Source organism: Hippopotamus amphibius, chromosome 1 (genome assembly GCF_030028045.1).
Source record: "Hippopotamus amphibius kiboko isolate mHipAmp2 chromosome 1, mHipAmp2.hap2, whole genome shotgun sequence".
Lineage (NCBI taxonomy): Eukaryota > Metazoa > Chordata > Mammalia > Artiodactyla > Hippopotamidae > Hippopotamus > Hippopotamus amphibius.
In genome coordinates, this window is record NC_080186.1 from 43,092,392 (window position 1) to 43,105,417 (window position 13,026).

The 13,026-nt window shown below is 40.8% G+C and overlaps 2 protein-coding genes across 8 annotated transcripts in view; one reads left to right on the plus strand and one right to left on the minus strand.

Annotated features, from left to right (window-relative positions):
* The window catches only part of OSBPL9 (oxysterol binding protein like 9), a 149,444-nt gene extending 137,720 nt beyond the window's left edge, over positions 1-11,724 (plus strand). For all 4 annotated transcript variants that reach the window (XM_057710605.1, XM_057710623.1, XM_057710594.1 and 1 more), the window contains 10 exons: positions 186-271; positions 3,082-3,253; positions 4,524-4,608; positions 5,331-5,441; positions 5,658-5,721; positions 5,843-5,983; positions 7,983-8,061; positions 8,867-8,958; positions 10,443-10,578; positions 10,801-11,724. In XM_057710605.1, the coding sequence (XP_057566588.1) occupies positions 186-271; positions 3,082-3,253; positions 4,524-4,608; positions 5,331-5,441; positions 5,658-5,721; positions 5,843-5,983; positions 7,983-8,061; positions 8,867-8,958; positions 10,443-10,578; positions 10,801-10,875 (1,041 nt within the window). In that variant the 3' untranslated portion in view covers positions 10,876-11,724. The remainder of the gene's footprint in view (positions 1-185; positions 272-3,081; positions 3,254-4,523; positions 4,609-5,330; positions 5,442-5,657; positions 5,722-5,842; positions 5,984-7,982; positions 8,062-8,866; positions 8,959-10,442; positions 10,579-10,800) is intronic.
* A 90-nt stretch (positions 11,725-11,814) lies between these two features.
* Positions 11,815-13,026, minus strand: part of NRDC (nardilysin convertase) — a 101,736-nt gene continuing 100,524 nt past the window's right edge. For all 4 annotated transcript variants that reach the window (XM_057710572.1, XM_057710570.1, XM_057710569.1 and 1 more), the window contains 2 exons: positions 12,584-12,673; positions 11,815-12,425 (listed from right to left, as the gene is read on the minus strand). In XM_057710572.1, the coding sequence (XP_057566555.1) occupies positions 12,228-12,425; positions 12,584-12,673 (288 nt within the window). In that variant the 3' untranslated portion in view covers positions 11,815-12,227. The remainder of the gene's footprint in view (positions 12,426-12,583; positions 12,674-13,026) is intronic.

The window sequence follows — 13,026 nt, forward strand, 5'->3', positions numbered from 1 at the left end:
AGGTATCAAAAGCATGCCTGGGCGGTACTTGGTGGGTGTTACTGTGATTGGAATGAGTTTTTTGTTTTCATTTACTGTTTTTTTTTTTGTTTGTTTGTTTGTTTTTTAAAGCAGTTCAGCAGTCTGTTTATCTGTAGTGGAATTTGATCCTGCAAATCCAAGGGTCAAATATGTATGTTTTTCAGGTAGTTCTTCCAACATTTATTCTTGAAAGAAGATCTCTTTTAGAAATGTATGCAGACTTTTTTGCACATCCGGACCTGTTTGTGAGGTATTTGACTTGATATAGTAGTTTCCAGTTTTTTTAAGATGTTACTCATTAGCTTTCTGCCTTTGCAGGATAAATGGATTCCTTTGCCTTTCATACATTTCTGGGGAAAAGTGGCATTGAATATTTTGTTTATATTAGATGCCTATTTGCTTAGGTTATTTGGTGGTAATATATTGTTAGGAAACCAAGTTAAACACTTTAAGAAATCTTGAGTGCCTAATAATAAGGTAGCTGGTATTTACAGAGCCAAAGTTAGGATTTTATTTGATCCAGGAATTGGTAATCACTGTTAAATTATTTACACTATATCCTGATGAATTTCAGTTATCTGAGTTTAGCAAACCTTACTAAAGGACCTGTTGTTTGCCATGCACTTTGTTATAAGCTGTAAAGGGAAAGAGTTACAGTGTCTGCCCTTGAGGAGTGTACAGTCCAGTGTCCAGAATATAGACTGATTTATAAATTTTAAATACATAGCTTGCAAAATGGACTTCCCTGGTGGCACAGTGGTTGAGAATCTGCCTGCCAGCACAGGGGACACGGGTTCGATCCCTGGTCCAGGAAGATCCCACATGCCACAGAGCAGCTAAGGCCACGCGCTGCAGCTACTGAAGCCCATGTGCATAGAGCCTGTACTCCACAACAAGAGAAGCCACTGCAATGAGAAGCCCATGTGCCACAAGACAAAGAGTAGCCCCCACTCTGCCACAACTAGAGAAAGCCCGCGCACAGCAGTGAATACCCAGTGCAGGCCCCATCACCCCCCAAAAAGCTTGCAATATTAGATATATGTATAAAGGACAGAGGTAATCTAAAGGGATTGATTTCTGAGGAGGTGAGTGAGTTCACATTGTTTTTCAGTGGTAACCGGAATATTTTCTTTGTAACAGGATGTTCTCATGCATCTTCTCCAGTTGCATTACTTGGCATTAGACTGTGGTTTACTGAAGCCAGATACAAATCACTGAAGTTTCTTAGTGGGTGGGCACACTGGATGACATTGATACATACCTTCTTAATGAAGATTTTAAGAGACCCATTTAACCAATTCCAAAAGGGCAGAAATTCAAGTAAATATGGCACTGTTTAAATTCATACAAAATTAAAAAAATAACATGTAAGCATTTATTGGTAACATAAGTAGATGGCAAGTACCAGTTATTCATTAGATATAGATTTGAGGTTTCAGGATAGTTCTTATGTATGAGAATTTAAGCTGTGAAGTCCCTGTAGAAACCACTTAAAAAATACAGAAGTGTAGCTAAAAAGCCAATAGATAAGATTAAATGGAGTTCTAAAAATTCTAACTCCCCAAAAAAGGAGGAAAGGAAATATAATGGAACAAAGAATAAAGGGGCCAAATAGAAAACAAATGCCAAGATGATAGAGTTAAACCCACCTATATCAGTAGTACACTAAATGTGAATAGCATACACACTCCATGTAAGAGAACAGTGATCATAAGGCTGGATAAAAAAGCAAGATTCATCTGTACGCTATTTGCAAGAGAGAGATTTTAAATGTAAAGATACTGATTAGTTAAAAGTAAAAGGATGGAGAGATATACCATGCAAAACCCTAAGCATAACAAAGCTGGTGTTGCTGTCTTAGTATCAGACAAAGGATACTTTTTAAGACAAGAAATATTACCAGAGACAAGTAGGGATATTTCATATGATATGATGAGTCAATCTATCAAGAATAAATAATAATCCTAAATATGTAAAACAGCTTCAAACTATATGCAGCAAAAATGACTGAAGGTAGAAATAGACAAGTACACAATCAAGGTTGGAAGCTCTTCCCTCAGGAATTGATTGAACAGCACGTACCTGCCCCTACTCCACTGAAAATCAGTGAGGCTATAGAAGATCCAATTGACTTTTCTAAAACATTACCAAACAATTTGTATAACATGGTCTTTTTAAGTGCACATGGAACATTCATCAAGATAGACCATATACTAGGAAGACTTAATAAATTTAAAATAATTGGAACCATATAGAATGTATTCACTGGTCATGAAAGAATTAAATTAGAAATCAATAACACAAATATATCTAGAAAATCTCCAACTATTTGGCAATTAAATAATGCACTTGTAAGTATGGAGTTCTGGAACCAGCAAAGCTAATGGTCCTAGAAACCAGAAACAGTGTTTGCCTCAGGGTAAGGGGTGGGGATTGCTTGGAAAGGAGGATGGGGTAATGGAAATTGTTCTGTATCTTGATTGCATGGTGATTAATTACATGGATATATGCATTTTTCAGATTCATCAAGCCAAACAGTTAAGACTGGTGTGTTTAATTATGTACATTATACTTCAATATTTTTTTTATAAATTTACTTATTTATTGGCTGCATTGGGTCTTCGTTGCTGCGCACAGGTTTTCTGTACTTGCGGAAAGTGGGGGCTACTGTTTGTTGCAGTGTGCGGACTTCTCAGTGTGGTAACGTCTCTTGTTGCAGAGCACGGGCTCTAGGCGTGTGGGCTTCAGTAATTGCAGCACTTGGGCTCATTAGTTGTGGCTCGCGGGCTCTAGAGCGCAGGCTCAGTAGCTGTGGTGCATGGGCTTAGTTGCTCCACGGCATGTGGGATCTTCCCAGACCAGGGATCAAACCTGTGTCCCCTGCATTGGGAGGTGGATTCTTAACTACTGTGCTACCAGGGAAGCCCTGTACTTCAATTGTAAGTAAAAGACATTGAGGTAGCTCCTGGTACTGGATCCTCTCAGCCTGACGTAGGGTGGACCATGCTGAAGGGTACTGTCAGAAAATAGGACATTAAATTTTGTCTTTCTCCCTTGCAGTATTAGTGACCAAAAGGATGCTAGAGACCGAATGGTTCAGGTTGTAAAATGGTACCTCTCAGCCTTTCACGCAGGAAGGAAAGGATCGGTTGCCAAAAAGCCATACAACCCCATTTTGGGTGAGATCTTCCAGTGTCACTGGACATTACCAAATGATTCTGAAGAGAATGCGGTGAGTTCTCCACTGACATTTTTAATTATCTTAGTACTTAGATACTTAGTACTTAGCTCTTTGTTTGTAGGCGGATAATAATGGTAAAGGCACTGATCAAAAGATCTTTACCACCCATAGAAGAACAGTGTTGTTGGATCAGCATATTTTGAATATAGTGAGCAAGGAGAAAGAGTGGTGTGAGATGAGGATAGCAGTTTAGAAATCAGATCATGCAAAGTCCTTATGGATCATAATGATAATTTCATGACTTATCAGGAACTCGTTTTTGTTTTGAAAATGTCATTATAATTATTTTGTGAAAAATGAATTGGAAAGGGGCAGATAGAAGCAAGGAGACCGTTGAGGAGGCTTTGGCATTGTTCCATGAGAGACATGGTTGATTCATGCTATGTTTTGAAGGCAGAGCTGTTAGACGGATTGGGGGAAGTAAGGGAAAGGGGACAATCAGAGATGAATCCTTGCATGTAGCCTCCGGCAGATGGTTGGTGCCATTTACTGAAAAGGAAAAGATTGGATTTGGGGAGGGAATAATACAGAGCTCCAATCTGAAATATAAAGTATGAGGGGTCTGTTAGACTGTAAGTAGAACAGTAGGGAGTTAGAATTTAAGAGTCTGGAGTTCAAAGGCGGGGTCTAGGATGGAGATGGGGCTTTCAGAGATTTTAGTTGATTTAGATGGCATTTAAGTCCCTGGGGTTAGAAGAAATCATCTAGGAAGACAGCAAATCTAGAGAAGAGTAGTTCACTGAGACCTGAGCCACAGGGCTCCAACATTTGGGGGCTGATTTGAGGAAATCGACCAACATGGAAGACTCAAATAAATGCTAAAAGGCCTCTGGGGATGAAAAAATAAGCCCCTAGCACGCAGTAGCTGGCCCGTAATAATCTCTCAGTAAACATAACTCTCCGTATTTTTCCCTTTCCCATTACATGTAGTCCTTACTGAAGACAGAGGCAGTATGTGTCTGTTCTTATTCATATCACAGACACTGATCACTGCCTGTTCTGTGCCAGGCCTAGCCCTGAGTTAGGCGCATGATCCTTGCCTTCAAGAATGTCTTAGTCAGAGAGACTTGGGGAGACTGACATAAAGCAGTAATTCCAGTAGTATAATTAAGTGCCACAAGAAAAGTATATATGAAATGCTTTGGGTGTGTAGAAGAGGGAGCAGTTAACTACCTTGGGAGGCAGAGACTCCAGTTATTTGATTCTCTGCAGTGTCATTTGTTTCCACATCAAAGGAAAATGATGTTATATTTACTTGCAGGAGCTAGTTGCAGAAGGACCAGTTCCCTGGGTTTCCAAGAATAGCGTAACATTCGTGGCTGAGCAGGTTTCCCATCATCCACCCAGTAAGTTACACAGCTCCTTGGCAATATCCACTTTCGAACTGTTCTGTCTAAAGAGGGTCACAAAAAGCTCCATAACTGATGTCACTATACTGTCAGTTTTATGGCCACCTGTATCTTTCCAGTCCTGTGAGGATTCGTTCCTCATCTGTTCCTGGTACAAGCTCCAAAGACTCTATTAGCTTCACTGATTAATTATATATAAAAAGAAGGGATTTGGGAAGCCAACTTTTAATGCTTCTAAAGTCATCTTTCACATCATGAGCTGTGCTCTAGCGATCTCAGCAACTCTGAAGACAGTTCATGTAAAAGAGATGTAGTTTCTGTACAGAATAATCCTGGCATAGTGGAAAGAATGCATGTCCTTCTGTGTTATTTATTGGATGCAGTGTTAAGACTGATAATACTGGATGGGCCCAGGTTGGGGCTGGGGTAGGAACATGCTTGCTGACCAGAAGAGCAGACAGATCTTTCATTTTTAAGCCTCTGGGATTGGCCATAGCCTCATGGTTCAGGGAAATTCCTGCCCACATGGTTCTGAATGGTTGCTTGCACTGGGGGAAACGGTGTAGAAGGCAGGTGGGTAATTCCTGACCGTATTCGAGGCTGTTCTTTGAGGGGTAAAGGATATTCCCCATGCAGCCAGTTTTTTTTCTCTTGGTTAATGCAGTTGGAGAAGGGGCTATGGCTATATAGTGTACTAATTGAAAAGTATTTCTGTTTAGTTTCAGCCTTTTATGCGGAGTGTTTTAACAAGAAGATACAATTCAATGCTCACATCTGGACCAAATCAAAATTCCTTGGGATGTCAATTGGGGTGCACAACATAGGGCAGGGTAAGTCTAAGGCTTTGGGTGAACTACAGTTTTAATAGAATTTTCTGTCATTCCAATATGTGCTGGATACTTGTCTAGTAAGAGTAAATGGCCCCAGAAAGCCAGGCTGGATGTCATTGTTTGCAGGGAAGCATGTGTATTGGGGGTGAGAGCAGGGTGGGATGCAAGATTGATTTTCCCTAAACTGAATGGAGATTCCATCCCTTCTCTCCACAGGCTGTGTCTCATGTCTAGACCATGATGAACATTACATCCTCACATTCCCCAATGGTTATGGAAGGCAAGTAGAGCTGTGTCCATTCCTCTGATTAGCAGGCGGCAGACCCTGCTGATCCTTAAGCTGTTCCCCTCCTTTCTTTCCTCTGAATGGTCAGTCTTACCTGAAACTTTTGATTTTGCAGGTCTATCCTCACAGTGCCCTGGGTGGAACTAGGCGGAGAATGCAATATTAATTGTTCCAAAACTGGCTATAGTGCAAATATCGTCTTCCACACTAAACCTTTTTATGGGGGCAAGAAGCACAGAATTACTGCTGAGATTTTGTAGGTATTTTGTTTTTTTTTGCTTTGGTGCTCCTTCTGCTTCTTTGAAATACTTTTCCTTTTGAACTATAACTTCCATCAGGAATTGACCATTTTTATGGTTCTGTCTTTGTAAACTTATTTCACATCTTGTGTGTCATGTCTCTTCCTAAAATCCCAGCTCAGAAGGAGACCTAAAATCTGGGTTCAGAACAACTCAGTCCTTTTTTCTGTGCCTTTGCTGGGAAAAAACAGTAACCATCACATCTTTGCTTGGTTCTGTTTGACACTCTAGGATCGGTTGAAGATAGCTGTACTGTCTGGGTAAACAGTCAGTTGGGTGGTTCACAGCCTGCCTAAAGAGGAAAATCTGCAGGACTTTCTCTGTCTTCAAAGGCCTTATTGGGAACTAATGTTGCAGATAGAAGACACAGGATTGGTTGACCAGTTTTTTGGGGGAGATAATTTAATTTGGGTGACAGAATCAGCATCCGAAAAACTCTTGAGCAGGATGGGACCATGAACACAAGATGAAGTTTACTAAGCATCACTGTAAAATCCAAAATATTATTGTGGACAGAAAATATGGGCAGGGACTTCCCTGGTGGCGCAGTGGTTAAGAATCCACCTGCCAATGCAGGGGACACGGATCCAATCCCTGGTCCAGGAAGATCCCATGTGCCGCAAAGCACCGAAGCCCATTTGCCACAACTACTGAAGCCCGAGCACCTTAAAGTCCACGTGCCACAACTACTGAAGCCCTCGTGCCTAGAGGCCATGCTCTGCAACAAGAGAAGCTACCGCACTGAGAAGCCCACGCACCATGACAAAGAGTAGCTCCGCTAGCCTCAACTAGGGAAAGCCCTTGCACAGCAACGAAGACCCAATGCAGCCAAAAATAAAGAAAATACAGGGAAAGCTTAGGAAGCAGCACAAATCACCACTACAACGCAGCTGCCCCCCTAAAACAGGCAGGTGGGGGAAACCGGATGTCCAGAACAAAGATGTGAGTGTGCCTGCTTCTCAGAGTTCCTTAAAGGCAACCAACACCAACAGAAACTGCTAGCAGATTTTTTGGCCAGTCACAGAGACATAGAATAGAAAGACTGTCTTCTGAAAGAGTGCTTGGTGGGCTCCTCAAATTAGGGTAATGTCTTAATATTAAGAAAATAGTTTTGACCTCAGAGGGTCTTGGGAAGCCCCAGGGGTCCTCAGACCACACTTTGAGAACCACTGCACCATAACCTTCTGAACTTGGAGTCCTACAATTTTTCTTTCTGTTTGTCCTCCTTTATACAAAGCCCCCAGTCATAGAGGCAGGAAGTTTCAGTCCGCTGATAGCAAGTTTCATCCCTCTACCCTGTGAATTTTTCTCTTCCTGACCTCCTAGCCTCCTTCTGTGTCCATGCCTTGCCCTTCCTAATCTGTCCTTTGCTTTAATGTTTATCTTCCTAGTTCCATACCTGCCATACACATCACTGTCATGTCCAAGTAGGGACCTGTTGGAGCTTTTGAGGAAGGGATCGTTGCTCAGGAAAGGAGGTAACATCATTTGATCCAGAGGTCCCTTTCAGCCTGAAGATGAAAGCCTGGTCTCCAGCACTGTATCCTTAAGCGAAGCCTTCTCTGCCCCTCATCCTAGCAGTATTGCCCTTGATCTCCAGTGCTCACCTGAACTCACCAGAGCACTTGCCACCCAGAATCTCAGTGGCAGTGTCTCCACACTAGGCTGTGAACCGCTCGAGGGCAGGAACTGTCCCTAGTTTGCAGCACCTAGCACATCTCATACCCACAGTTCCTGGGATCTTGAGTCTATTAGCATCCTCTTTAGGGCCCTCATTCTTACAGTTGGCTCTGAGAAATCCAGTTTTATTAAGCTGCCTTCACCAAAGACTTCACAGTTGCTCTTCTGTGTTCTGCTCTGTGTAGATAGGCCACACTGATGGGATTCTTTGGTAGAGAAATTTCAATTTGAGACTAACAAATGCTTGTGCCTTTTTGTTTTTGCTTTTAAATTTAGTTCTCCAAATGACAAGAAGTCTTTCTGCTCAATTGAAGGGGAATGGAATGGTGTAATGTATGCAAAATACTCAACAGGGGTAAGAACCTGCGTTTTGCCACTTGTTTCAGGCTTCATTGAATTGTAGCCTGTCCTTTACTCTGGCTTCCTTCATCTGGAAATTTAACCAAGATGAGCTCTAATGCCATCTCTTCAGGGCCTTTTCCTTCTCCCACCTCTTCCCTAGCAGTACAGGTAGTAGAATGATTTTTACTTTCCTCTCTACCCTTAAAATACTCAAGAATAATATATATATATATATATATATATAAAAGCTTGGCACTTAGTAAGCACCCAGTAAATGTTAGCTGTATCATTAGAATGTATGGTGTGTATGTTCATAAATAAAATGAGGTGCTAAACTGTTAACCCATGTGTGTTTGTGTATACACAGTTTGATTTTGTCTAAGAAATGTATTAACTGCCTGGCACCAGGGATGCATAAGAAATTAATAAGAGAGTCCTTGCCCTCAAGGAACTTGCAAACTACCTAATTAAGGTAGGAGGGAGGTGGTACGGCATGAACAGGAGGAGCCAATGAATTGGTTTTTGGACTTAGAAATTTTAAAAGCACTTCAGAGCACTTAACATTAGGATTAGTTGTCTAGCTCTCCAAGAGATTACATTCCAACCATGTAGCACATAGCCACACTGAAAATGTCTGTTGAATTGAGCCTTTCCCAAGACTTAATTATAATTTAGGCTGAAGATTGCATATGGAACTAATTATCTACATCACTAACATATGTGGGATTTCATTATTAAATCTGTTAATGGGAAGAGTTGACTTTCCTCCTAGAACAGTGTGAACAGTAAAACATACACCTACCTCATCTGTTTTCTAGGAAAATGTAGTTTTCATAGATACCAAGAAGTTGCCTATAATCAAGAAGAAAGTGAGGAAATTGGAAGATCAGAATGAATACGAATCCCGCTGGTAAGGAGACGACATAACTAGAGCTATTACAGCAGTGCTCTTGCTATCGGCCAGGCACAGGTGCAGGGCTGGGTTGTAGACTGTACAGCAGGGTGTAACAGAGCACAGACTGTTCCTGTGGAGCTCCCACTTGCATTTTAACCATGACCATAAGCTAACCTCTCTTTGCCTTTTTTCCTAAATGGGAACTACCTCAGCATTGTTGTGAGAACTAAATGAGAAACACATGGAGCCTATGTATGATGCTTGCCATATAAGTATCAAGTGTATGTTAACTTATCACCACCTTTGCGGCTTATAAGAGATGGCAGTGAGGTCCCAACTGAGACAGATTAGATAGATAGATAGATAGATAGATAGATAGATAGATAGATAGATAGAGGTCCCAACTGAGACAGATTAGATAGATAGATAGATGATCTCAAAACATCTTTAGGGTCTTTTTTGGTTGCAAGAAACTTTAAAAACAAAAATTCATTTGAGTATTTCAGTATGTATCTCTAAAGTGGTTTTTTCAAAAATCACCAGCCACAATATCATCGTACTTTTTAAGAAATCAGTTATTCCTTAATATCAAATATCTAATTGGTATTCAATTTTCTAGTAGTCTCAAACGTCATAATTTTTCCCCTTCCATTTGTGTGATAAAATCAGGATATTTTAGTAGTATGAGGAATCATGCACTAAAGTTCTTTGTTTAGCATATTAGGGGATTTCTTAAGTGAAAGAGACCTTAAAAATTATAACCCTGCCTGTTGTCTAACTTGTTAACAGTCTGCTTGCCTGGACTGCCTGCTCATAGTTGTAAGTGGAAATCTAGACATTTATGTTTTGCTACTCACACAAGGGGATCTTAGGATGGCTACTTCTCTAGTCCCTAGTCTTCACTTGTAAAGTGTTGTTTGGACCAGACTTGTCGAGTTATCATCTTCTAGGCCTTGAGAGGAAGCCAAATCTCTTAACCCCCCTTAAGCCTCTGCAGTGCTTCACTTGACCTTTATTCTCTGTATTCAAACTGCTTCTCCCAGATTTCATTAGTAATTCCAGCAGAGTCTTTATGAAATGGAACTTCTCAGCATCTCTGATCTGCCCCTTTTGGTTTATAATAAGGGACAGTGAAGCCCTAGAGAGGTGAACTGACAGCCCCAGGGTTGCATTGCTAGTTAGAGGTACAGCCAGAAGTGGAATCCCAGTCTCAGCTGTTTTTCTCCTCTGTTGTCCTAAGCATACATCCAGCTTCCTGCCCATCCTTTATTTCCTTCTTTAACAACTAGCAGTAGAATATTCTGAGTCCATTTCTCTGTTCTTTGCTCCAGTGCCCTGGTGCCAGCTGAAGGAGATTTATTCTGTGAACTATAGCATTTAAAGCCATTTGACTTGTACCGTAATTATGTTATATTCTAGATGGCTCTAGCCTTTTATTCTCAAGATTACTAACTTCTCTGTCCATCAAGTACTTAGCACCTTCATTTGTTTTTCTTTAGCCTTTGGAAGGATGTCACTTTCAACTTAAAAATCAGAGACATTGATGCAGCAACTGAAGCTAAGCATAGACTTGAAGAAAGACAAAGAGCAGAAGCCCGAGAAAGGAAGGAAAAGGAAATTCCATGGGAGACAAGGGTAAGCTTGCTTTGGGAGCCTGCCTCAGTTTCCTAACTGCTGTTCTTTGAGCTGTAACTCATTCGTTCAGTTTCAGTGAGTACTGAGGTTCCAAATAAGCATGGTGATGAAAGAGATGAACACTCATTTTAGTGTTGGGGGATGAGGGAGCACATAAAATAAAAGTATGTTATTGAAGTACAAAACAAGTGTGTAATTGAATTCTCCCCTTTTCTCTTACAGTTATTTCATGAAGATGGAGAATGCTGGGTTTATGATGAACCATTACTGAAACGCCTCGGTGCTGCCAAGCATTAGGTTGGGAAATGCAGAGTTTGCTCCTGGTGACCAGGGCAGGAGGCATAATTAAGTAACAATCTTCCTTTGGGAGAACCTGTTCACTCCCTTCTTATTGCAGTGGTTCCTATCTCAGGGATACTGGACTTTATGACACAGATGAACAATTAAAGCGAGAAAAGCTTCCCTTTTTCCTGTTCTATGGCAGTTACAATGTTGACTTTGGTCTTGAGAAAAACTTCAGGTTTTGAAAACCAGATATCTGCTCCTTTTCCAAATTCCATGTTATAAATCCCACTCTCAAACCCTGCACTCTAGTACTGCTGTTGAGATATACAAAGTTTCCTAGTTCATGTAATCTTGGGTTCTATATATATATATAATAAACATATATATAATATAGCCGATGCCAGATTTTTCATAAATACTCCATTTACTGTAAATATTGGTTCCTCTGAGCTGTTTTAGAAAATTTAGCGCAGTGTATTAAAGATGACGTGTTAGGAAATTTCATGGTCTCACCTACAATAACTTTTATTTTGGAATTGAACTGTTATTAAGTTGTATCTAACTCTGGACTACAGTTTAATTATACTCAGTGCTTCTTAAGGCTTCATAAAGTAATTTTTCCAACCTTTTTTTTAATGTGTTTCTTTTATTATTTTTATAATTAAACTTGGACCCAAGTATTTGGCAGCCTTGAATACAAGAGCTAGTTTTTTACAGGGACTCTTGAAATAATGAGGTCCATCCTTTTCCTTCCTTATACTCTGTGTTCTGTCTTTAACGCCAACAATGCTATTTTCAAGTTTTAATTGAACTCTCAAATAGTACACATAGGGCTACCAACATTTTATCCAAAAATATTTTATTGCCTTAGAGAATTTGGGAAGAATGTTTTTTTTAGATTCTCCACCCCACAATGAAACAAAATATAATAAAAGGAATGCCACAGCAGCAAATGGCTCATTCTGAAGGGCAATACAGAATTATCTTTATTTTTAAATACATTAAAAACAACAACACAGGTATTAGTATTAGCACCTGGCATTTAGGTACTAAGAAGACAACAGTTACATAGGGCCTCTCAAGGCTGTCATACAGAACTAGATTCTCAATCCAAGGACCAGGCCAGGACTTCTCAGACTGCTTCTGCAAGCTTTTGGTTACACTGGTCCACCCTGCTAACTTCTCTCTGCAGCTGCTATAGTAACCCTTGGTTTGTTAGTTACAACAGGAGGGGGGAGGTAAATCAAATTCTAGGATGCCAGTGCAAAAATTCAGTGGAAGCCCTAAGGCAGTAGTAGTGTAACTTCATAAAATTCAAACACTTTTTTAAAATACACAGTGCTTCAGGCCAACGAGACTGCAGTTTATTTGACTATTTTATGGTAGGGGAGAAGGTTAAGTCTTGATGTGAAAGCCCTGATATCAATAATGGGGATGGTACAATTTGCCAGGAGAGGAGAGGTTGGCAGGTAGGTTAGCTGCATCACTTCACAAGAAGAGTTTGAATCCTCACCAGAAGGGGTACCATCCTCTTCCAGCTCGTACTTCCCAAATCCAACAACCTGAAAGAGGCCAAAGACTTGAGGTGAGAGAGAATGCTGACCAAATTTGGGCAAAGACCTGTTAAGATCTCTCATACCAACCTAAACTCAGGGAATGGTAAACGGGCTAAATGACAACAGAGACAGGACAGAGCTACAGCTTAGGTAACCGTACTCACGTGAACACTGAGCATTTTACTTCCTGGTCCTCTGTGGGCCTTGAACCAGTTGACTAGGTCTGATTTGGAGAATGACTTCAGTGCTTCAATCTTACAGGGGGAAGGGAAGACAGGAAACAAAGAAAGCCATAAAAGACTAGCAACATATTTTCGGTCAAGATAATTCTTAAACATAACATCCTAGGCAGACCTCCTTGGTCCTGCTTTTGGCACATTGTTTTATTCTTCCAGGTTTCAGCTGGCTCCCAACCTTCCAGAGAAGGATAAAAACGAGCCTCTGACACATGGTCATGTTTCTTAGCAGTGACTGACCCTGGCAGATAAGCAAGAGAGGGTAGCAGATGCTGTTATTACAGCTGAGTACTATACGCTGAGCCAAACCCATCATACCTTAGTGTCACCTCTCAGGTACATGGTAACGATACACTGTGGCTTCTAATAGG